Source organism: Simochromis diagramma, unplaced genomic scaffold (genome assembly GCF_900408965.1).
Source record: "Simochromis diagramma unplaced genomic scaffold, fSimDia1.1 OVJJ01000293.1, whole genome shotgun sequence".
NCBI lineage: Eukaryota > Metazoa > Chordata > Actinopteri > Cichliformes > Cichlidae > Simochromis > Simochromis diagramma.
This window is the reverse complement of record NW_024386801.1, coordinates 25031088-25055577: the sequence shown is the minus strand read 5'-3', so window position 1 is coordinate 25055577 and position 24490 is coordinate 25031088. Positions and strand designations below refer to the sequence as shown.

General features: G+C 41.7%; 3 protein-coding genes across 6 annotated transcripts; all 3 read right to left on the bottom strand.

Annotated features, from left to right (window-relative positions):
• Positions 1-3021: 3021 nt before the first annotated feature.
• On the bottom strand, positions 3022-5861 carry atp6v1g1 (ATPase H+ transporting V1 subunit G1). The gene is made up of 3 exons (XM_040026775.1): positions 5667-5861; positions 4940-5040; positions 3022-3741 (listed from the first exon to the last, which is right to left on the bottom strand). The coding sequence occupies exons 1-3, from the start codon at positions 5746-5748 to the stop codon at positions 3568-3570; spliced, it is 357 nt and encodes a 118-aa protein (XP_039882709.1). The 5' UTR covers positions 5749-5861; the 3' UTR covers positions 3022-3567.
• A 149-nt stretch (positions 5862-6010) lies between these two features.
• epb41l4a (erythrocyte membrane protein band 4.1 like 4A) lies at positions 6011-16562 on the bottom strand. Its single transcript, XM_040026762.1, has 23 exons — positions 16483-16562; positions 16285-16384; positions 15100-15204; positions 14980-15025; positions 14803-14881; positions 14470-14567; positions 13828-13909; positions 13531-13618; positions 13361-13449; positions 13046-13109; positions 12837-12928; positions 12376-12420; positions 12203-12300; positions 12050-12116; positions 11903-11971; positions 11722-11790; positions 11436-11486; positions 10398-10487; positions 10240-10305; positions 10133-10168; positions 9972-10040; positions 8587-8667; positions 6011-6903 (listed from the first exon to the last, which is right to left on the bottom strand). The coding sequence occupies exons 1-23, from the start codon at positions 16539-16541 to the stop codon at positions 6822-6824; spliced, it is 1725 nt and encodes a 574-aa protein (XP_039882696.1). The 5' UTR covers positions 16542-16562; the 3' UTR covers positions 6011-6821.
• A 1907-nt stretch (positions 16563-18469) lies between these two features.
• On the bottom strand, positions 18470-23766 carry fsd1l (fibronectin type III and SPRY domain containing 1-like). Of its 4 annotated transcripts, none has more exons than XM_040026768.1 (13): positions 23643-23766; positions 22601-22696; positions 22368-22499; positions 22007-22108; positions 21899-21921; positions 21497-21618; positions 21192-21425; positions 21024-21122; positions 20804-20933; positions 19815-19903; positions 19332-19586; positions 19131-19219; positions 18470-18973 (listed from the first exon to the last, which is right to left on the bottom strand). In XM_040026768.1, exons 1-13 carry the CDS (start codon positions 23655-23657, stop codon positions 18872-18874), a joined length of 1488 nt encoding a protein of 495 aa, XP_039882702.1. In that variant the 5' UTR covers positions 23658-23766; the 3' UTR covers positions 18470-18871. The 4 variants fall into 4 exon arrangements, with proteins under 4 accessions (XP_039882702.1, XP_039882703.1, XP_039882701.1 ...); XM_040026769.1 differs by lacking the exon at positions 23643-23766 and adding an exon at positions 22857-22984; XM_040026767.1 differs by lacking the exon at positions 23643-23766 and adding an exon at positions 22819-22972 and having other exon boundaries at positions 19815-19900.
• Between the last annotated feature and the right edge of the window lie 724 nt (positions 23767-24490).

Here is a 24490-nt window from a genome sequence, read left to right as displayed (position 1 = left end):
AGATTGAAATTGTTAAACATTTTTGAACAATAAAAATATAAGTACGGTGTACTAACCAATTGTGCCACTGGAGCTTCTGGACCAATAAAACAATAAAAAGAAAAAAGACAAAACAAAATTTGAGCACACACACATTATGTATTTATTCATATATATACATATATATACACATTTATTTATAAATTCCCCACTCGCCCCTGCGGCAGTCTTTCTTTCAAGCTCGGGTCCTCTACCAGAGGCCTGGGAGCTTGAGGCTCCTGCGCAGTATCTTAGCTGTTCCTAGGACTGCGCTCTTCTGGACAGAGATCTCGGATGTTGTTCCTGTGATCTGCTGGAGCCACTTGCCTAGCTTGGGAGTGACTGCACCTAGTGCTCCGATTACCACTGGGTAATTCTCAAGCTCTTCTCTGAGCCATTGGTACTTCTCTAGCTTCTTGTGTTCCTTCTTCCTGATGTTGCTGCCATTCAGTATCTCTACATCTATCACTAGAGCTGTCTTCTTCTGCTTGTCTACCACCACTATGTCTGGTCGGTTAGCCACCACCAATTTGTCCGTCTGTATCTGGAAGTCCCACAGGATCTCAGCTTGGATTGTCTCAGGGGCATCTTTACACAGCCTGCACCTGGGGTCTTGCCTAGTGTAATAGACGCCAGCCTCTATGGATCTTGTACTCAGAGCTTGTTCCTGTGCTGCCATAATTAGTGCCTCCGTGCTGTCTTTCAGTCCAGCTTTGTTGTCTCATCCTGGACTGTGGTGTTGACACCCACCAATCCCTGGCCTTCTTCCTTCCGCTTAGCATACAGGCTCAGGGTGCTGGACTTGGAGTGAAACCCTCCATGGATGGTCAGGAGCTTCCTTGTCTTGATGTCAGTGGCTTCTATCTCCTCCTTTGGCCAGCCTATCATCTCAGGTATCAGACATAGGTATTGACAGCCTGGATTTTGTTTTTACCGTTCAGCTGACTCCTCAGGACTTGCCTGAACCTTTGCTGGTACTTGGTGATTGCAGCTTTCCTAGCAGCCTCTTCATGGTTCCCATTTGCGTGTGGGATGCCCAGGTACTTGTAGCTGTCCTCTATGACTTCAATGTTGCCTTCTGGTTGTTTGAGCCCCTCAGTTCTGACTACCTTCCCTCTCTTCATTATCATCCAACTAGACTTCTCCAGTCTGAACAACGATGTCGTTGCTGTAGATTCTGGTGGTGTGGATCAGTGAATCGATGTCTCGTTCAGTGTTGGCATACAACTTCATGTCATCCATGTAGAGGAGGCTGACAGCTGCTCCATTCCGTAGTCGGCATTCGTAGCTGGCAAGATCAGCTGGCAAAAGGGGAATTTTTATGTATATAAATATATATTAAATTTTAATAATAAAAGATTCAAAGTTGTGAAAACAATACATGAAAAAGATTATATTAAAGAAGTACTTTAAAAATCATTTTCATGTCTCTGACCAAAGTTCAATAATTTTAAAATTGGTTTGTGTCATGTGGTTTTGGTCGTAGCACCGATGACAGCCTTCTGATTTCAAAGATGCTGGGCGCTCCACACAGAGCTTTATATATCAAACAGACATACTGAGATTTTTGAAACAATCAACGCTCAAAAACAATTTTCCCTGAGTTACAGAGCTAAAACCAAGATGGCGTCTCGTATGTTAGTGACCAAGAGTGGAGGAACCTCAGAGCTGCTGTTAGGAACAAAGCTGTATAAATTTCTGCAGGTTAAACTGGATGAACTCTTATCCTGAGATCTTTACTCTCGCTTACAATCTTGTTCTCATTGGGGCACGATCTCCATGTTTTCCACAGTTTCCATCGTTCTCCTCATCCCGGATCATAAAGCTGGACTACATGCAGGGTGCATTCAAGTCACTGCTGAAACGACCAATCACAGTGCAGGTTTCAGAAGTTGGGTGATGTAAAAACCCAGCGTCACTGCTCACCTCTGATCTTATCTGTGATCTGACCATATCACCCGTGATAGTAGTAGTTTCAATATGGCGGACATGCGGTGTCATGGCGTTAAGCAGAAAGGAGTGTGAGGTTGTTCAAATCCTCAGCACACTGTTTTGTTTTGTTTTTAATCTTTTCTTACGTCCTTGGGTATTCTACACAATTTTCCTTGAGCTCAATCGGAAGACATTAGGAACAAGGGAACACACCCCAGGTGACTCTCTAAGTAGGGATGAGTATTGTCACCGATTTCTATAACTGATTCAATTCTGATTCACAAGGTCCCGATTCGATTTGATTCTATTCAATTTTGACTCAGAAATATTATCATTCTGATCATTTATCAGTACATATCCATATTTTTATATTCTTGTTTAAAAACAAAGGTGAAACTTGTGATGCCTTTGTGTCAAAGTAACTGAGGATAAAACACAGAAAAGCATGAAGGAGATTTACCCGGCCTGGCTTTTTATAGCAGATAACCTTAAAAATATTCTGCAGTAGATCAAAAATTAAAGAACACGAATCAGCAGAACATTACCTGATGCTGCTGAAGTGAAGCAAAGTTACAGCTAAGCATTTTGTAATTTGGCATCATTTTTTAAAGTTTTTTAAAACTCAGTATTGAACAGCACAAACGGGCAACAGCACTAAACACAACTACAGACTGGTGTATAATAAGCAAGCAATAATGCAGAAAATAAAGATTTTTGATGGTAAACTGTTCTTGAAGCTCACTGAGAGAAAGAGCTGTGCAGAAAGTGTGATTTTTATGTGTCTTTACGTGTCTGCATACATGCCGTCAGGTAAAAGATCCACGCTTTGTATTTATTGTGCAGAATTAACCATTTGGCGGATGTTGAAATAGTTTTGTGAGTTTTAATCTGAGATTCTGGCATTTCTGGCAAAATACATTTATATTTTTAAAAAAAAAATCGATTCAGGATTTAATGAATAGATATCACTACGATTAAATTGAATAAACCCACACCTATCTGTAAGCACCTGTTACCCTATGAATGCGCCTGGAACACCTTCAGCCAATCACAGAGCAGCAGCACACAGACTCAGCCAATCAACATTTTTAATATGTTCATCATCACCATGTCACAGACAACAACAACAAGTTACATGGTCACAAACAGGAAACAACAATGTGGAATTGGACAGTAGTTTCATAATAAAAGTCTTTCCACTTTCTCCAGCCAATCAGACAACAGAGCTATGGTGAAACAGCCTATTAGCAGCTGTCACATCAGTTGGCGACTGCTGGTAAATTTACACCTGATTGGCTGGTGTTCAAAGTGGAAAGAACAGGCTTTTATTTTGCAAGATCAAGGAAACACTTAAAGAAAAACAAATTTAATTTGATATAAATATTTCGTAAACATCACCACAGTAACACCGACATTTAGACCACACCTTCACCCAGCATGGGAAAACAGGAAGAAATGAACTTTAACCTTCAAAATAAAAGCTCTCTGAGGTTTTAACACTTTTATAGAGTTTCTGAAATCACATGCTTTATCCAAGCTAATGCTGCTAACAAAACTAATGTCCAGGTCTCCTCTGTTTGCCCCGCCCCCCTCATCTTAGATAACATACTCGCCCCCTCAGCCAGCCACACGGTAGTTGGCATGAAACTCTGGCTGGATGTCACAGATGCGCCGCAACAGCTCGGTTAGCACGGCCTCTCGGTTACTACGGTAACTGGCCTGGATACGATTCATCTTCTCCGCCGTGTCACGATCCACCTCCACGGCGCTATTACCATGGGAACCAAGAGCCTGGAGGGAGGGGGAGTTTGGGCGGAAACAGACAAACATTATATATAACTTTTATTTTGAAATAACTATTATATACACAGAGCACTTAAGTATAAAAACCAGGTTTACATTTATATAGATAAAGATTTAATAATGACTACTACTAATGATTTAATAACAAACAATACAAAAAACGTATTTAAAAAGGAAAAAAAAGGAGTAGAAAAAAAAGAGCAGAATCAGCTCTCCCAGCCTTCAGTCAGAAAGCTTATTAAAGGCATTTTCGAAAACAGCTCCTGTACAGGTCTGTGGAAGCAGCTGTCTGACCTCTATAAACACTGGATCACATCTGTCTTTTTGGCAGAAATGCTCATTTCAAGGCTTCAAAACGAGACTTCACAACAGCCCGGCCCATGTCTTAACTGTGCTGGCAGTACAGGAATGATATTCAATCACATATAGTAAACGTTCAGATTTTATTTTCGAATTCAATCAATGAAAACGAATTATATATATATATATATATATATATATATATATATATATATAATATTTATATATATATACACATACATATAGCATATATAATATAACATATATATATACTATATATATATATATATTATATATATATATACGTGTATATACATACATATATGATACTATGTGTGTGTATATATGTGTGTGTATATATATGTGATATGTATGTCTATATATATATATATATATATTATAATTAGTATATATATATTATATATATACTATGATATATATATTATATATTATCTATATATGTGTGTGTGTGTGTGTGTGTATATATGTGTATATATACACACACACACACACACCTATTATATATATATGTGTATATATACATATGTGGTATATATATGTGTGTGTGTATATCAACATACTACACACACATCTATATACACACTATTTATATATACACATCTATATTATATATATATACACTATATATACTATACACACATATTGTATATACACCTATATATACTATATATATATATATATATCTATATATATATATCAAAAATTGAAAGTGAAACAAAGAAGAAAATAAAGAAAGAAAGAAAAAGTTGTTTCTGTGATTCACGCTAAATTAAAGAAGGAAAATAATAAATCATTCTTCAGCATGTAAACAGAAAGGAAGAGGAGGGAGGAGGAAGAAGAGGAGGAGAAGGACTAGGGTACATACAGCTGCCTCCTTGGTCTTGAACTCCTTCTCTCTCTGCAGGCGGTACTGTTCGATCTCAGCCTGAGCTTCTTCCTTCGCCTGCTTCAGTCGCCGATTCTTACCTGCACACGTCACAACACGAGAGAGAAACCATTTAAAGACTGGAATCAGATCAGTCCGCAGGTTTACAGGTAACGGGTGGAGGACGGTGGAAGTTTAATGTCTGCAGATGAATTGATGCGCGGGTTATTAACACTACTGTGACTCTATGTCACATGACCTCAGTGTTTCACCATCAGGAGACCGGAACCACACTGATCATGTGATAGAAAACTGCACAGAAACAGACACCCGCGCATGAATCATGGGCTGACCGGAAGTGAACACCCTGCAGTTACCGACCGTGTTACGGTTCTGACCCGGTCACGGAGCCGTTACATTGCCGCGAGTTTTCTCCTCACAGCGGAAACAGACCTGCTTCTACCCCGATCTGAGTCGGATCGGGCAAAGCTATAATCCCCTCCCTGACGTGCTCAGGGAGGTGCCAGCAGTCTGACGGAGGACCGAACCGATGATGCTGTACCGAGTCCGGTCCGTGTCTGACGTCAGAAGAACGCGAGCAGCCAGTGAAACTGTAAATTCACCGAATTACAGACAGAGTTCTGCCTTACACGGTTTCTGCTCCCTGTCAAAGGTAACAGTGGCCCCGCTGCGGGCTCGGCGCCCAGAGGGCCGGACTGGTACTCACGCTTGCGGGCCTCGGCCACCTTCTCGGCCGCCCTTTTCTCGGCCTGCAGCAGCTGCTGGATGCCCTGAGACTGGCTCGCCATGCTGGGTCAATCTGCGCGGACACACGGAGCAAGGTCGACGGAGGATTTGTGCTGCTTCTACCTCCTCTGTGGCCGCAGTCAGCTGATCTCACGTCACGCTGCAGACGGTCACGTGAGGAGAGTCGGCGTCTTCTTCTGTGCTCAGCATGCTGTGTATCAGCGCCCCCTGCTGGGCTGGAGGGAGGTTCTCACAGTTTCTCTCCACAGTAGCTCCATCATTAATAAACAATATTTACATTTTTAAATACTAATGTAAGTCAGATTTTTATTGATTGTTCAGATTTTTAAACCACAAAAAAAAGAAAAGAGAACAAAATGAGACCAAAATATGACCGACAAACACAGAACAACTGACAGCAGCTACATGTGACAGCCTTGAGCTCAAAGATCATAAAACAGAGAAGTCCTTTTTCATCACTGCCAGAGAGAGCAAGATGAGGCAGCCATTTATTCACATCAAGAGTCACTAAAAATTAAATGACCATAAATAAAAGAGAGACTCAAAAACTGATCACATACAAGCAGGTAAGACAGGTGTGTTCACAGGTGTGAAGACTCTTCTGTGCTTCCATTAGACTTGTTCCATGAAGGCGGACAAAAGCAGGGTCAGTTCTCCCAGCCTTCAGTCAGAAAGCTTATTAAAGGCGTTTGTGAAACGCCAGAGTTAGATTTCCTTCACTCCCCAAACTGCTCCTCACCTGTAATCGCCTCCAGATACCTGCCTTAGTAAATATTATCTACCCTAATCCTTGACATTTAACCAGCAAGTGACCTGAACTTCACAGGAAGTCAGAACCTCTGGACAGTGGCTATGAATCGACACACCAGCACCATCTGATAAAGCTCCGTCCTTAGTGCTGGTAACAGAGGTGATGATGACAAACATAGAGGCAGCTCCTGGGTGAAGCTAAGCATGAAGTTCTGTCCGAAGCCCACAAAGGATGACAGCTCCTGTACAGGTCTGTGGAAGCAGCTGTCTGACCTCTATAAACACTGGATCACATCTGTCTTTTTGGCAGAAATGCTCATTTCAAGGCTTCAAAACGAGACTTCACAACAGCCCGGCCCATGTCTTAACTGTGCTTGCTCGTGGGAAACCGACAGGAAGTGTCAGCTGCCGTGGTAACAGGAAGAGGAGGAAGCAATTCTGTACAACTAAAACACAAATGAAGCAAAAAAGTTCAAATGTAAAACCTCATTACATATTAATTTACACGCATGTTATTGTAGCATTGTTATATTGATACTGATATCACCATTATTAATAAAGAGAGTGCCGATGTCATCAACAGCAGTAATGACATTGGCGTGTCTGTGTACACGGCTTCAGTTTGATTAAAGCTTTATTGTTTCTGATGTGATCAGTTCTGTGAGGAGATCCTTCCTGATTTCCAGTATAAATAAAATTAATACAGTTGTCATGGCAACATTTCGGGCTCCTGTATTTTTCAGCTTCTCTAACGCAAAGGGCGACTTCTCAGTTGGCATCACCAGACAGCCACACATCAGGATCAGCTGTAAGTTTGTCATGGAGAAAGTACCGGAGCAGCTTTCAGTCAGATCCATCCCAAAAGGTCTTACATCAATATTTAAGTGACTTCTTTGTTTGTGGGTTAGTTTATTCAGAAGCAGGCAGTGCACCATACTATGTTTCTTATAGTTTAAAGAACACTTCTTTCACCGTAGCCGTTTAACATAAACTTATTTTTGTAATTTTACATTTATGTTCTGCTTCTCATGTTCGTTGTGTAATGAATTATTAATCTCTGTCTCTCTTCCACAGCATGTCTTATCCCATCATCCTCCCCTCAACCCAACTGGTCGTGGCAGCTGGCTGCCCCTCCCTGAGCCTGGTTCTGTCGGAGGTTTCTTCTTGTTAAAAGTGAGTTATTCCTTCCCACTGTTGTCAAAGTGCTTGCTCATAGGGGGGCATATGATTGTTGGATTTTTCTCTGTATGTATTATTGTGGGTCTACCTTACAATACAAAGCGCCTTGAGGTGACTGTTGTTGTGATTTGGCACTGTGTAAATAAAATTAAATTGAATTTATGAATTCCTCATACAGCGTGTTTTTCTTTTTTACATGCATTTGGAAATGATCAGTTCTTGGTTTCTGCTGTATTGTACTGTTGGACAGTTTTCATCTTATAATGTCATGAATATTCTTAAAAATGTCATATGCACCATCAACATGAACATTTTCTCAGTTGTGGATGAACAGGTCATTTTTAAAAGAACTCGTGGTTTCCTCTGGCCTTACATGTCTTAGTTCTTCCTCCGGTTGCTTTCTCTTGTAATAATTAGTGTCATAAACTGCAAACAGTGGCAGCCCCAGTGATGTCATTAATAGTGAGCTGATTATTACATTTCTTTCATTCCTTGTAAAAAATACAGTTATTATATATGATAAGTTATCAGTCACAGTTCTCATACTGTCCAAAACCATGTCATCTAAATTTACTTCAGATTACACCCCACAGTAATCAGATTACACTCCACAGTAAACCAGATTTTCTGACTGTCTTTTGGCCGGTCAGAGGAGTCGTGACTGTCAGTGGAGGGCCGGTCTGTATTTTTCTGTATTCCTCTGAGTGATTCTTTGTTCTGTAGTGATCATAAAGCGATTTTGGGTTTCTTGTTTCTCTGATTTGTTTTGGCGACAGCACCTGAGACCATCTGTGGAACTAACCTAAGGTTGGATCTGAATTTCACCTACTGTGATTTGGCCTGTTCCTGAATTGAAGGTTGACCAATGTTTTCAATTTAGACCTTTACATTCAAATTAGGATTATTTAATGTTTCCAGTATGAAGCGTGAACACAGTGAGTCACACCCACCGGAGGTCTGAGGCTGACACCCACCGCTGATGCCGTCGAGTCCAACGAGAACGACGCATTCTGACTGGCTCTCCCAACACCCTGAAAGACACCAATATATTCCTTAGTTTCCTCCTTCCTTCCTTCCTCCCTCCCTCAGTTCCTTGCCTTTGGAGTTCCTTGGGCTTTGGAGCGTGATGTCACGGCCACGCCCCCTCCCGCCATGACAGTAGGCCAGACAAAGCACACGGAAGCGTCAGCTGTGGTTCGTAGGTACTGTGTTGTCGGTTGCAACGGTAGATCACATGATAGGGAAGGCAAGAAGCTGGAAAATGGGCTCTCTTTTCATCGTTTCCCCTCCTGGAGGCAACGGGAGGGATCTCATGTATCCGATAATACTAAACAAAGACGTCAGGCTTGGATTGCAGCGGTCAGACGAGCGGATATTGAGTTCTCTGCCATCCCCAAACGAGAGCAATTGCCCACCTGAGAATTCATGTTGAGCGAGTAATAGGTAGTTTGTGTAACAAGTTCAAAATGCTACACACTACAATGCCAATCCGATTACTCATATCATGTGAGGGTGAAGACACAACACTGCTTGATAAGATTGTTAAGGTGTGCTGTGTTTTGGTGAATATGTGCCCCTTGGTCAAACCAGGGCCAAATGAAACTTGCTCTTGTTGAATATTCATAAAACTGCTGTGTTGCATGTACAGTTCATTGTAAATAATTGTACTTTCTGTAAAGTGGTTTCAATAAAACAGAAAAAAGTATGTTTTTTGTTTTTTTTTCAAGATCTGTTCACATGTACTTAGCAAGTACATACACATGAAATGCAAACTATTTACATGGCAACGCACAGCTTGCATCAATCGTGAATCGTTCATCTAGAGCAATTTTTGGGGCAGCTGCTGAGGAGAAGTCAATGTTATGTGCAACCTCAAGCTGTATCTTGGTCATATGGTCAACGTACTGCCAACGTGGAGGCTTAAAAACGGCCAAATCTTGTACCCAACCATTTGTGAATCAGATGTGCGCCTACAGGGATTTATAATTATGAAAATGATTTCCCTTATGCGCTGACTCCACAGACAAGGTACGCGAAGATATCGGGATAGGACAACGGCGGTAGGCTGTCTGGGTTTCCACTCCACTGCCTTATTTCATACGGGTCCACATTACCGATGCACGATATTTTTTCCAAGTACCATCTCTTGGCTTCTGGGTGCAATCGGTCACGAAACAGCCCTTTGTCTTTTGCGCTAATTTTAAGCATGGTTCTGGCAGTCCCGCTTCCTACACAGTGTGTTTGTCTTGATTTTTTTTGCCTTCTGACATGGCGCCGCGATCCCACAATGCACTGCCGCGTGACGTCAACTCCAAAGCCCTATTCCCTCACTTACCTTACTTCCTTATAAGGTATGTCCTCCATTTGTCTGTCAATCAAACTGGGAGGCTCCACCAACTCCTTCCTGGAGACATGGTAAGGACACACAGTATTCTGAGTACTGGAAGTAATTGGACTACTGCAATTAATCAGAGTACTCTGTAATGTGTAACTTACTGGATGTGTTTCCATTTTTGGTTGTCAGGACTGTGGCTACAAACACAACAAGTGTTAGCAATAGCCTTTAGCACATGTTAGCATTGTTACCATTGTGTTTTACTTACGATTGGGTGTGGCGGCGGCGATGGTGGCAGGAAGTTGTGTCAGGACCGTGGTCACTGTGGCGACTGCTAAGTACAAATGGGAAATTATGGATACAGTTAGCTCAGTTAGCATCAGTGTTAGCCACACAAAGACACTAAGCTAACTTTTTTTTTTTTACCATTTTGGGGGTCTTCTTCGGCACTGCTCACTATTACTTGACATCTTTTCTGATTCGCTGCCACTGCTCGTGTTGCCACGGGAATGAGACCTGCTGGGCAGAGAGCCAATTAAATATCTTGAACGGTCAACCTGAGGGTGGGCAGACCATCATGACACACAGAGGATAAACATGAAAAAACTTTTGAATAAAATTCAGAAGGTGCATCCTCCTGAGGCCGCATTTGAAGGCTGATTACGTCACATACATCGTGACGTAGGCTATCCCAATTCAAAGACTCCTCCAAATGCGGCTGACAAATGTGTCCTCCTTTTCCTCAGATTTGAAGGAGTCAGGTGTATCCTTTGTGGCCTGCCATATCCCAGAATTCATAGCGTGGCACAGCCAATTCCAGTCTCCAACAATGGCGGCAGCTCCTTAGTTGTAATATTATTCTGATTACTCTTTCTGGGTCACAAAATAAACTTTTATGATACATTTCAGGCAAGAATGTAGCTGTGTAAACTTCAAATATCTGCTTAATTTATCAACACACATATATCACATATTTGCAAAAGTGCTCCAACATTTTTGGAGCCATCTGTTACCCACCAGCTCGATAGCTAACCAGGTGGTCAAGGCTCACTAGAGCTGGCGAGAACAGCGAACTCCCGGCAAATCGTTTTAAACCCCCTGCGGTCTTTGCTACTCAGGTTAAACATGATATATAAGTCACTCAGATAACTTAAAAATGTTTGGCTTTTTCCAGTGTTTTATCTGTTTATGAATAAATCAGTTTGGCTGAGATTAAAGTTATAGTTTTCACATAGCTGAATAAACATCAAACAGAAAACTGATTAAACAGAAGTGTGAGATGGTAGAAAATTTACTCCAACGCCCTGTTATATTTTACATAGCAAGGAGCAGACGGCTGACTTTATTAAACTCCACCGAGACAGCGGTGACGCAAATCTGAAGGTCTTGGTTGCAGCCTCTGAATTTGGACACAGCTTTCATTAGAAACAAATGAAGGCATTAAAGAAATGACAGTTTCCTTACCTCCTCCTCTGCTCTCTGATTGGTCGATCTCCATCAAGACTTCTGCTCCGCCTCAAACACCAACAGGAAAATGTGTCATTTTAGTTCCCTCTTTACCATTCCTTCCTCCCTTCCTGACTCCTTCTTTCCCGTTTTTCTTACTTCCTCCCCATTGTCCTCCCTCCCTTCTTTCCAACCTCCCATTTTTTATACCTTTCTTTCCCTATCCCTTCCTTACTTTCTTCCTTTTTTCATTTAAGCCTCCATTTCATCCTTCCTTCATTTCCTTTCTCCCTTCCTGTCTTACCTTTGTGGTCTTCCTGGGACTTGTTCATCTTTGTTGGTGTTTGGACAAAACTTTGGGTTGAACAGACCACTGTTTCAAGGAAATCGGAGATTACAGTGGCAATCAGATTACATTCTGCATTAATTTAATTACATGTATCAGTAATCAGATTACACCTTGCAGAAGGTTGTTTTAAACGTACATGTTTGTGTTGTTTTCCCATGGTGCACTGGGCTTAGCATGATCAGGCTTCGCCCTGCCCTCTGACCCTCTGCAAGTTCAGACACATGATATCATCAAAATACATCATCGCATGTCAGCATCACATGACATCAGCACATTCTCTCACCTCTGAACAGCAGGTAGTGCGCTGTGTTTTGTTATTAGTTCACTACTGCAACTTGGCTTCTGATTGGCTGGAATAGAGCAGTGGGGACAGAGCTGTAGTTTATTTTATTACAGGAGTAGATAGTAAAACCACAGCATGTCTTCCTAAACACACCTTGACGCGTTGCCCTCACACACACATCAGCTGATGCCGTTTTGTTGTCAATGCCATTTTTCAACAGACGGAGAGACGGAGTTTTAGAGCAAGTGAAACTGGAAGAAAAGGATGCATCATCAGAAACGTTTGTGTGTGTGTGTGTGTGTGTGTGTGTGTGTGTGTGTGCTTACCTATTGTGTTTCAGTTTGTGTGTTAAAAGGTTTATCTCTGACATCCTGAAAACAAAAAAAAAATTTGTTCTGCGTGAGTGCGTGTCTGTGTGTTTCTGTGCACGTGTATCTGTGTGTGTGTCTGTGTGAGTCTGTATGTGTATGGGTGTGTTTGTCTCTTTTTTTCTCCTCATGGATCTGTGTGATGTCACAGAGTGCAGGTATCCTTATTTTTTTCACTATTTTCAGGTTTTCTGACACATGTGAAATGGGTAAAGGCAGGCTCATGGGGTGATTTGAGAAGAGGGAAAGGTGGAGCCTACGAGAACCAGGTTTAGTTTATGGAAGCCAGATGAGCCAATCAGAAGAAACCAGGAGAAGCTGAAACATTTTGTTTCAGAATCAGATACAAAGTGTGCAGAGCTGAATACCTGGAGAAGGTGAGCAGATTAAATATCATCACAGAGGCCGGTGTGCATTACCTGAAGAAGGTGTGATGTTCAACGCAACACTTCCACAAATGTTTGCAGTTGCGGCAATCGGATGTTTGGAAGAAGAACGATGTCTCTGAACCCTGAAAGCCATGCAGTTGCTTTTATAAATAACGTTTTTGCATTTTTAAGAAATATATTTTTTATCTAATGATCACTGTTAGCATTAGCTTAGCATTAGTCAGCCAATAGGAACTCACGTTTCTGCCTGACACTCTGAGCTCGAACTTCTCGTCTTTGTAGTGAAGTTTGATGATTCGCTGCCTGCAAAAGACAGCAGGCTGAGGGTCACATGACTGAGGTCATATATTTCTGTTTCCTCTTGTTTTGGCCCCGCCCCCTCCTTGCTGCCCCCTTAGCTGTTAATCCTCCTGACCATGACTCATTGTCTTCATCTCAGAGAAATGTTAACACACATTTAAACTGATCAATACGTATCATTAAATATTAACACTGATATGAACTTTCTGTTTGGGTCATATCACTGTGATGTCATCCAGGCGTTTTTAACCTACCACAGATATTTTCCCACCAGCTCTTTGTTCTTGAAGATGACCACTCCTACTGGTGTTGGACCCAGGAAGTACTCTGTGTGGTTCTCCCCCTGCACAAAGTCATGGTGTCAGCACGGATCAGTGATTGATCGGCTGAAGTTCTTGTATTGATCAGTGATCAAAAGGCTTACATAGGCGGCGAACAGAGAGACGCCGTACATCTGCAGAGAGCTGCAGACAGACAGGAAGTGGCGCTGAGCCTCAGAGCGAGGGACGCCACTGCACAGCAAGAGAAAGAATCAATCAATCATTCAATCAATCAAAGTGATTTCTTTTGTTAGTGTGCAGCTCCATCTTTTGTCATGTATTGATTATTGATAATTTTTTTTAAATATTTTTGATGGTGGCAGAACAAAATAAAATATGCGATCAGGTCATGTGATTACAGAAACAAGACCTTTAACAGCACGGCCTCATTTCCTGTGTACCTGAGCGTTTTACGGATGAGTTGAACTTCCTGCGTCTCCTCAGCATCTGATGTGTTGTCCTCACTCTGGTTGCCTCGATCCGCTGAAACAAACATGGGAGATCAATAATAAACTTACTGACTGATGAAGAAGTCACACATATGAACGGGTGTACAGAATTATTTTGATGTCATAAGTCACACACAACAAAAAAACATATTCTGAGCAAACATTTCATTTTACTCATTTCATTTGCAAAAGTGCTCTGACATTTTCGGAGACGTGCAGAATCAAAATCAAAGCCTTTTCTTTACACATATGCAGGCGTTACATTCTCTAATATGTATTATATATGGTTAAAATACATCAAATGCAGTAAGTATACACGTTTCATAAAAAGTCTGTAACTTTCTTATTGGCTTTAGCCCACATAATTAAACATACAAGTCGATCTTGAGTTTCACACTCTTTTTATTAGAAATAATCAAATTGTTACATGCTTAAATTGACACAAAATGTCAGAAATCTTCTCTGTCAGGAACACATTTTCTATATGTATATGCAGCTCAAACTTATGCACAAAGAATGTAATGTAATGCCTGTATTATCTTTTTTCATTTGTGACTTATGATAGAAAAATAATTCCATACATTTTCTTCTCACCCTGAAGCATCAGAGCGCACAGCTGAGCTCTGAGGTGGCCGGAGCATGGCAGGCGACCTCGACGTACATCCTGACAAAGTTGGAGGTAAAATTGACGCCTGACACAGGAAACACATGAGTTGCACCAAGGGTATTTAAAAAGCAGGTGAAATTATGGTGGCTTAGTCATGCCAGAGGGCCACATAAGGCCACCCATGTTGGGGAGGGGGGACCTTTAAGGGCACCCGTGGCAGATGGCCATATAAGGCCACCTTTGATGAGGTGGCAGGCTTGTTGAGACAGATATGATGCGTTCAGTGTTTCATGAATTTGTTAGGTTGCACTGAAACATACCGGGTTGTTTCCTCGTTCAGCTTCGATGGATCTTCAATGTAAAATTTGACTCCAAAGTAGAAAATGTACGGCGGCCCAGCTGGAACAAAAAATGAGGAATGTGCTGTTTGAGAATCTGAGGATAAATCAATAAGACAGATCAGTTATGTTACTGATGAATTTCATGTTGCAGCTCACCAAGCTCCTTGTGCTGTGACAGAGTCTTTGAAGGATCCAACCAGAGCTGAAAGAAACACAAACAGTAACTGCTGCTGCTCCTGAGCGCGCTCAGTTTGGACTTCTTGTTTGTGTTCTCACCGTCTGCTGCCAGTTGTCACAGAACTTTAAACCGAAGAACTCAACCTCGACCACACCTAGCTCAGCGAACACCAGCTGCAAGACGGAGGCCGCCTTCGATGATCTCTGAGGACAATACACTGCGTCACCTTCAGAGCTTTCATGACTCACAGAGACAGGATGCTGAAGAACTTATCAGATCTATCAAACCTATCAATTCAGTTCAATTCATCCATTCATTCTCTTCCACTTAGCCTTATCGGGTCATGGGGGGATGGAGCCTATGCAAGCCACTATAAGCAAGAGGTAGGGTGAAGGTCAAGTTTATTTATATAGCACCTTTCAAACAGCCGATGCTGCACAAAGTGCTTAACAATATAAAAATGGCATTAAAAAGCAACAATGTAATACAATAATAATAATATAAAACAATAATAGGACAATAAAAGAATTAAAACAATAACTACAATTATTAAAATAAGACCAGAATGCTTGGGTCATAGTGTGTTAAAAGCCAGGGCATAAAATGTGTCTTTAGTACTGATTTAAATTGCTCAAGTGTTTGTGCAGATCTAATATTTAGGGGGAGACTATTCCAAAGTCTGGGACCTGCCACGAAGAAGGCTCTATCGCCATGAGATTTGAGATAAGTCCGTGGGATGGACAGTATTATTGCCAGACCCTGTAGACCCTGTATTGACAGCCTGACGCAGTGCTAATTTAACACAGAGAAACAGACAACCATTCACACCTATGGGCAATTTAGATTCACCAGTTAACCTTACCCCACTAACTGCTTTTCTTTGCACTGTAGGAGGAAGCTGTAGAACCTGGAGAGAACATGCAGACTCCACACAGAAAAGCCGGCAAGGCTGAACTCAAGAGCTTCTCGCTGTCAGGCAACAGTTCTGACCATTGTATTACCGTTCCGCCCAATCAGTTCAATGCAACAATATATAAATATATAAACCACCACAACAATATATATTGTAAGGTAAAGACCCCACAATAATACACAGCTATCAAACCTGTCAGGTTTTCTATTTTTTACTGCCACTAAAATCAAAGTTCATAACAGGAAGTTCTTAATAATGATCTTTCAAAGTCAGTCCCCTCTAACTGCATAGAGGTTTGATGGAGGCCACAGAGTGGTGACAGTCTTACTCAGAGGGGAGAGGAAACGGCCAACGGGAAGTCGGCACTGACCTTGATGCCCTGTTCGACCGTCAGTGTCAGCTTTCTGTTGTCCAATAGAAGCACTTCTCCGTAAAACTCCTCCCGGTTGCCCCGGAAACAGGCCATTGTCCTGTCATGAGCAGAGTTACAGCCTGATGAAGATAAAGGTGGCAGCTACAGAGTGATGGTGATGATGAGCATGACATCTGAAGCACCTCAGATACAAACCACAGAATCAAACTGAGCCCTGCATGATGGGAAATAGAGTCACCAGCTCCTCTGCTCATCTGCTGCTGATCCTCCTCTTCCTCTCCTCCTCTGGTCCTTTGTCAAAGTCTGCTCTCCTTCTTCTCTGGTTTCTCTGGGTTTGTTGCTGTGTTACCATAGAGATAACTCCTCCCCCTCTCCTCTGATTTCCATTTTGCTTTGTGTTTCCCTTTAAAAAAAACTTCAACAAATAATTCCAAAAAGCAGGTGTGTGTACAGAATAATTTGAAACAGAATTTTATATACAATCGACACAAATTTTAAGTTTCACTGATGATCAGTTTTTATGCTCAATTTATCACAAATTTAACTTCTTACTGAGGCTCAGTCAGCTAATTTCCTGTGTGTGTGTGTGTGTGTGTGTGTGTGTGTGTGTGTGTGTGTGTGTGTGCTGCGTTCACTGCCTCATTAACCTGAGTGCAGGATTAGCAGAGGCTGAGGCGGATCCCTTGAACGCCGCGTCAACACAAAAACAACTTTCAGTGTTTAAAGTCGATCAATAAAAAATAAGATTAATTTAAAGAACTTCTGCATTGTGATGTTTTATTAAATCAGTTTTAGTTCAATATTACTGAGGAAAGATCATTTTAAACATCTTTACTTATTTTCACCGCTTACCCTTTTCAGGGTCGCAGGGTGCTGGAGCCTATCTCAGCTGTCTTAGGGCGAGAGTCAGGTTACACCCTGGACAGGGCTAACACAGGCTAACACAGACAACCATTTGCAACTATTGTTTCCAAATAACTTTCCCCCACTAACTACATGTCTTTGGACTGTGTCCACACAGAAAGACCCCAGCATGATGGTAGAATTGAACTCAGGACCTTTTTGCTGTGAGACAACAGTGCTAACCACCATATTTTACTTTATGTTTAAAACTAATACTTAGTGTTCTGTCTCATTATGTACGAAAGTAAATAAAAGTTAATTTAAATACAAAAAGCTATATATTCATAGAAACATGTATGTTTGAGATTTATTTTACAGTTTTAACCAGTTTTTTGTTTTTACAGTGTAATCAGCTGATGGTGAAATTTTTTTACAGTGTGGGATTAAAGTAGCTGTTAAAAACGTCTCGGTTGCGCTGTGTCGCTCAGACCAGTGTTCACACTGAGATCACCGCACTCTTATTTTTAATGAGATTTTTTTAATCTGTTTATTTATTTACGTGACTTTTTTCTTCAGTTTGATTTTTAATTCTATTATTTCTATTGATATAAATGTTTTCATATTTTTATCTTTAATTTTTTTTTATCCTGTGACTTCACAGGATAAAGGCATACTTCAGGATTTTTTGTTTTACAATAAAAGACTTTATAAACAAACAGAGGTAAAGTTAAAAATTGATTTTAAATCTGAAATCGGGTGTTCTGATTGGCTTGTGACATTTAATAAAAGGACCAATCATGGCAGCTGACTCCAGTCCTCCCGTCTGTATTCAGATCCTTGCTGTGATCATCCTCCTGTGTTTTGGAGTCTATAGCTTCATCAAGGTAACCGTCAGACTTTTGATTTTGGGTCCAACGTGACCTCCTGCTCACGCAGTCCTCCCCTTCCTCTCTGCAGGGAGCCTCCTCCTCCTCCTTCAGCTGGTGGTCAATCCTGGGAGCTGCCTGTCTGCTCGCCACCGCCTTTGCTGCCTTTCGCCTCTATGAGGTCTGCAGGAGGAAGGCAGAGGAGGCGAAGAAGAGGCAAGACAAAGACGAGCACAGAGGATTGTCTGAGGAGAAGTGATGAAGAGGAGCTTCAGATCAATAATCCTTAATTATTTTAATTTGTCCCAAACAGCTGATGTCACACTTTCTCTCTCCTGATTGGCTGCTGGGTGGTGTTACACTGTAAAAAGATTCTGTAAATTATTCATGTTTTATTTTGATGGGATCACCGAGCATTTTCTGTGTGCTTTTATTTTTCAAACTGTGTTCATTGACAGAAAACATTGATTCTGGTCAGATCAATAAATTCACTTTTTAATCAATGATTTCATAAAATGTTATATCCTGGTTCCTTCACAATAAAAGTCAGTCATGTGGTCAGAAGAAGAAGTTTCAAAATAAAGTTTAGTAGCAATGTGCAGCACTGTCTCTAGTCCACTCTTTCAGAATAATAGTATCTTACAAGACAAACAGAGAACTTGAAAATAAATTACATCTAGGTGCAGTTTTCAAAGGAAAATCCACAGCTACATACTATGGCTTCAGTTCCAGACTTTCACAATAAAAGCCTCACAGTAGAGTAAAAACTGTTGTAAAATTGATGCTCAATAGCAATAAATCTGATAGAAACTTATTGATTTTAAGAATTACAAACAGCAATGATATGACTTAAAATAAAACCGCTCATCAGTCGATCATGGGGAAAGGCTGCTGAGGCTCCGATTGGTCGTCAGGAAATTTCCCATAAAGCTCGGCACCTGAAGACCTGTCGCTATGGTGATACCACCACACCAAACCTAAGGCACAGTTTTACAGCAGTTAGCACTTTAATACATGCAGAGTATGTCCTGTAATATATTGAGAGTACTGTGATACTGTCAGTGTACCGTTACTTAACCGTGACTGTACAGTATTACTGCACTATTACTGTAGTGTTACTGTTATAGTACTCACGGTGAAGGCGGGGACAAGCGGCTGGCTGAACTTTGTTTTGAAGGCGTGAACAAGACGAAGACGATCTACATCAATAAACAACAAATCACCTGAAACAAACAGGAAGTCAATTCAGAAACAAACAAAAACAAAGAAACAAACAAAACAAACACACTGTCAAAGAGCAACCAGGAAGTTGAAAATACTCTTTGTTTTTCGGACCATTGTCATAGTCACAGTAGATTCCGATTCGGTGAGGTAATGGCCAATCCAGTGTCTTTGCTCGGTTGTTGTGCTTTGCGGCAAGAGAGCTCTGCAGCCATTGGCTGGCGTGGAGACACCACGAACCGGTGCCCTTCCCTAATTGGTCAAAGCGTCCCAGGCTGCCCCGATAAGCCACCCCTACACTGAACGATTTCCAGTCAGCCAGGGGGCGGAGCTCCCAGTAGTGACAACCATTAGTCATCTCCTCGTCACCTAGGAGACCAAGAAGGAATTTTTTTTTAATTTTTAAAATTAGAAATGTTTTATTTTAACTTGTATTATTAAAAATTATTTTAAAAAATGAATAAAATTTCAATGTCAAATCATTAAATCCAAGTTGTTATTAAATCAACTTTTTTTTAAAAAATTCTGACATCTTAAAGACATTCACTTTAGTGTTACTACAGTATTAGTACTGCAATAAGAGTGCAGTATTACTACCCAGCACTGTGTACGACTCCCCAGCAAATCGATCGCGTCCTCCTCGACTTGCAGCCGTTTTATTGGGTGATGGCGTGGCGCTCCGGCTGCTGAGGTAAACACAAAAAAAATGTTAATAATTGTCAACAGCATAGCGGGAATGAAACGGGAAGGTGAAACAGCCAATGAGGTTGTGCCAAAGCATGATGCAGCAGAGAGGAAGATGAGCGTGACAAAAACATTTCATTTGTTACATGATGGAAGAAAAGTTTATGTTACGACATCATTTCCTTTAAACATGTTAAGCCTTTATTTTGAAATAAAACCAAACATGAACTTTTTAATTAAAACAGGAAATTAAACGCTGATGTGATGTCAGCAGTGATGTGAAAATGGCAAATGGAGAGAGTGATTGGTTGCTAGGAAACCACTCAGCCATGATTGTTTCTACCTGAGCAAGTTGGAGAGGAAGCAGCACGGAGACTGAGGAGGGATAAAAAGGTTAAAGGTTATTTACTGAGGCACGTGTGAACTGGTGAGACAGGTAGCCGCTGTGACCTCATCACACCTCTGAATGAGTCAGCTGATCAGTAAATGTGTAATGAGGAGGTGTGGCCTCCTGACTCTACAATTCTCTTGAATCAGCTGACCCATTCCGGCAGGGCCAGCATGTTTATTTAGGAGGTCAGAGATAAAATGACAAACAGTTAGCGATGATGTACAGCTTGGCGGCGTCCAGTCGCAGATGGAGATACGAAAATCAGCAAAAAAAGTGATGTGGCCCAACCAGCTTTTTCAGGGAATTAAGAGCGCCTCCTGCTGTCGTTACCTGACCAGCACAGGTGTGTCACTCTACAGATGAGAAAAGTGCATCTTCCTGTTCTTTCTCTTTCACAATAAAAGCCTGTGCATTTCACAATACTGTGAGCGATGAACTTTATTGTGCTTCTAAGATACATTCAGGTGTATTAAAAAAAAACAACGGCATCATCACTAACAGCTGTCCTCACCTGCTTTTGTTCTCTTTGCCTCGCAGGCGAGGATCATGACCTTTGACTCCCTGAGGCTCCCAGGTCACCGTGTCACCCTGAACCTTGAGCTCGGCGTGCGCTGTTGAAGCGTCGAAGCTGAAGTTATACGCTGCAGACAAAAACATGGAAAACAAGGCGTCATCATTATCTGAGGCTCCGCCCCTCAAACACAGTTAAATATTCCACGTCGTGTGCTCACCTGTTGTTTCTATGGCGATAGGCTCTGAGAACTCGCCAGCTGCCGCTTTGTTTCTAGCTCGGACTCGAATGGCAATGAAACGCGAATCGAACTTCAAACCTGAAATGCAGAAATTGGTTTAAACTCAATGATGCTGTAGCCATGCAATAATGACCTCTGACCTTTTACCTGAGATGGTGACCTGAGGTTCGATAATGTCACAGACTTTCTCCCAGCATGCCTCTCCTGCCACTCTCAGTGTGCTGTCACGGTCCGTTTTTCGGTACTCTAGGTCGTAACGTTCGATTGGTCTGCTGCTGCTATCGCCACCACTGTCTGCCTCACCAGGCGGTCGCCAGGTGACCGTGATGGTGTTGTCACGGACTACACAACTGGAGGCATCGATCTGTGGAGCTCTCGGCACTGAGAAACAAGAAAAACATGTGACCTCTGACCTCACAGAACAACCACCTGAACTGTTTGCGTCAACTGACCTGGCAGAAAGTGAAGTCGTTGAAGCCCCGCCCTCTCTGCACTGAAGTCCACAGTAAATTGTGACATGTTGTCTGACACCGCAGGGCGAGTGGTTAGGCGGAACGCCGGCGCCATTGTTACCCTAGTAACAGTGTTGGGGCGGATCCCAATGGAGTGGGGTGGGTTAGGTGTTAGTATTTAGGGATGGGGTTAGAAAGGTTGGGGCGGAGTTTGTATGCAAATCATTGGAGAGCTTCAGTAAGAGGTTTGTTAGTTTGAAAAGATTCAGAAGAATCAATGATATCAAAAAGAAACATTGTAAACAAACAAACAAAAACAAACATCTGATATCATCAAATGAAATGAAATGACAATGAAAACACACATTACACAGCTTTACACATTAAACAAATCAGACATACCGCTCTTTGATTTGTTTTGCTGCCTGAAAACAAAACAAAAAAACATTTTTAGTTTTTTTTTTTAAATGAACTGATGACATCATCTTCCTTGTCTTCATCACGCCTCACCGCGAGAAATTCTTCTTCAGTGTTGATCGTCAGTGTTTGATTTGCAAAGTCAAGAAGCTCCTCGCAAGAGACCAGAGCAAACTTGCCCTCTGACAGCTGCTTCTGAAACACCATGCAGAAAACAACCCAGTCAATCAATCAATAGCTTCAAAAATAAAAAATGGAAACAAATAAAGTGCTGCCAATGAATAGATATAAAATATATTTATGAATGTATATACATTAAATGTAAAATATTATTTGCAAAGTAGAAAAAAATCACTTTAAAAACAATGAGTAAATAAATATGTAAAACTAAATAATAAATTAAAAAATAAAGTGTTCCAGATAAAAACATTTCATTAAAAAATAAAGTTTCTACCTGAAGCTCCGCCTCCTTTCTTTGCTTCTCTTCTTTGATTATGTAACGGAGCTCCGCCCCCTTCTCCTCCAGGGCAGAGTTTAGCTTCTCCAACTCTGCCTCCAAGTCTGACATCACCTTGCATGACTCCTCCTGATTTAGCAAAGTTAACTTTAGTTATTTTTCCTTTAATTTCTCTTGTCCCATCCACCTAAGCCCTTCCCTTTGTTAATTCAGCTGATTAATGAGCTGACCTGCAGGCCCGTCAGCGTGTGATCAACTGCTTCCAGGAAGTTTTGGAGCTCCTCGTTCTTACTGGCCAATGTGCTGATAATCCTGCGCAGAGCTTCCTGTTTACAAACAAACATTTAAAAAATAAACTTTCTTTTACAGCACCTTCCTCCATGTTGGTGAAGCATTAAGCAGCACTAAGTAATCACAAAACTGTCAGAGCAGAGACAGCGAGACACACAGCGCTCCTCTTCCTCATCTTCCTCCCTGATTCCACACCTGACAGAGACCAATCAGACGAGAGCATCGGCTCAGAAGGCGGGTTAAACACCTCGACCAGGATCAGCCTCCGTAGACCATAATGGACCAAAGAAGGCTTGGCATCCTAGCTGAGGTGAATACAACCATCACCATCCTGCCAGTCTCTGGCCCGCACACACCTGCCTGCTCCACCTGTTAGAGCTGCAGCTGTCCGACCTTCAGATGGCGCTCTCATTGGTTAAAGACTTACCGGAAGTCTGGACACACCGAACCAAAATAAAAGGTGAAAGCACAGATCGAAGCTTCACCTGGTAGCCCTGAGATGATGATGCTCTAAGAATGAACTGACTGACTATTGATTGAATGATTGACAGGTACATTTTGTTGGCTGTGCACTGATACTGAACTGTAATTTCACGCTTTTGTAACGCGTATGTTTTTAGAAACTCAGTAAAGCACATTTGAACAGGAATGAGGTATTTTACTATGAAAATTACTTCGGATGTACGGGTTTTATTTTGAAACTTGGAGGGTTCATTGTGACCCCAAAGTCTGAACACGCTAAAGGACATGTGACCCCCACCTGTACTCGCCGACTGATCAGTATGTTATAATGCACAGCTCTTGTTCTCACTGAAGCTCGGTCCACCAGAGAAAGAGAAGCTAACCGCTAACAGCTAGCAGCTAATCCCCCCTCCTCTGCTTCCATTTCCTTGCACCCCTCCCTCCACCACGTCCGCCCCCCCCTCACTCCCCTAACTTTCACTCACTGCTCGATTGATCACCGATTGATCACACTCTTACCTTCTGAGCGTCCATCACCTGAGACAGAAACAGCGATAAGTGGGGACGAAAGTACGGGCCTGAAGTGACGGCATACGTCTGTACATACTCATTTCCTGTGAAGTGTGTCAAAATAAGAGCGCGGAGAAGAGAAAACTGATGGGGATGTATATTAATTATTGATTCTGATGTTTGCGTAGTAGTGTACAAAAGTCTTGAGTCAGACCTTCTGGTTATTTTAAAAGTGCCCTTGAGCAAAAGTTCTCCTGCTTTCTGAAAGTTTAAAATTCTTCCTTGGCTTTTTTTGACATGTGTTCAAACCAGTCCTTGTACCTGACCTCTGAACTTTGACCTGTGAGTCAAAGTTCAGAGTGTGGGATCATCCTGACAGAGCACACAACATAAGGCAGAAACATCCAAACAACAGCTTTGAATGCCCTTCAAGAAACTACAGTGGGAGACCCTCACAGAGATGACAGAGAGCTGCTCAGAGAGCTCAGCTGAAGGATGAGGAGCACTCACAACAAGTATTGACTTTCTGGTGAAAATCTGGAGGGCCTGCAGCTGGAGGAGATGATCGGGGGCTGAAGCAGTGGCTTCACTGAGTTTTACCTCAGAGATTTGAATGATTTCAGAGAAGCTCCTCTGAACCCAGAGCTGCTCCTGTTGTTTGAGTTCAGGAGGAGACAAATGGAGGAAACATGAACATTAATGAAACACATTAAATGGTAAAAAGAGTGTTCCAGTCAAACCTTCAGAGCAGATGATTCTCATTGGATGAAACAGTATTTGTTGGATCTGACCTGAAGAATCCTCAATGTTTTTGCTTTGATTTTAAGGACCTACCTAAAGCTTTCTGCAAGATTGCA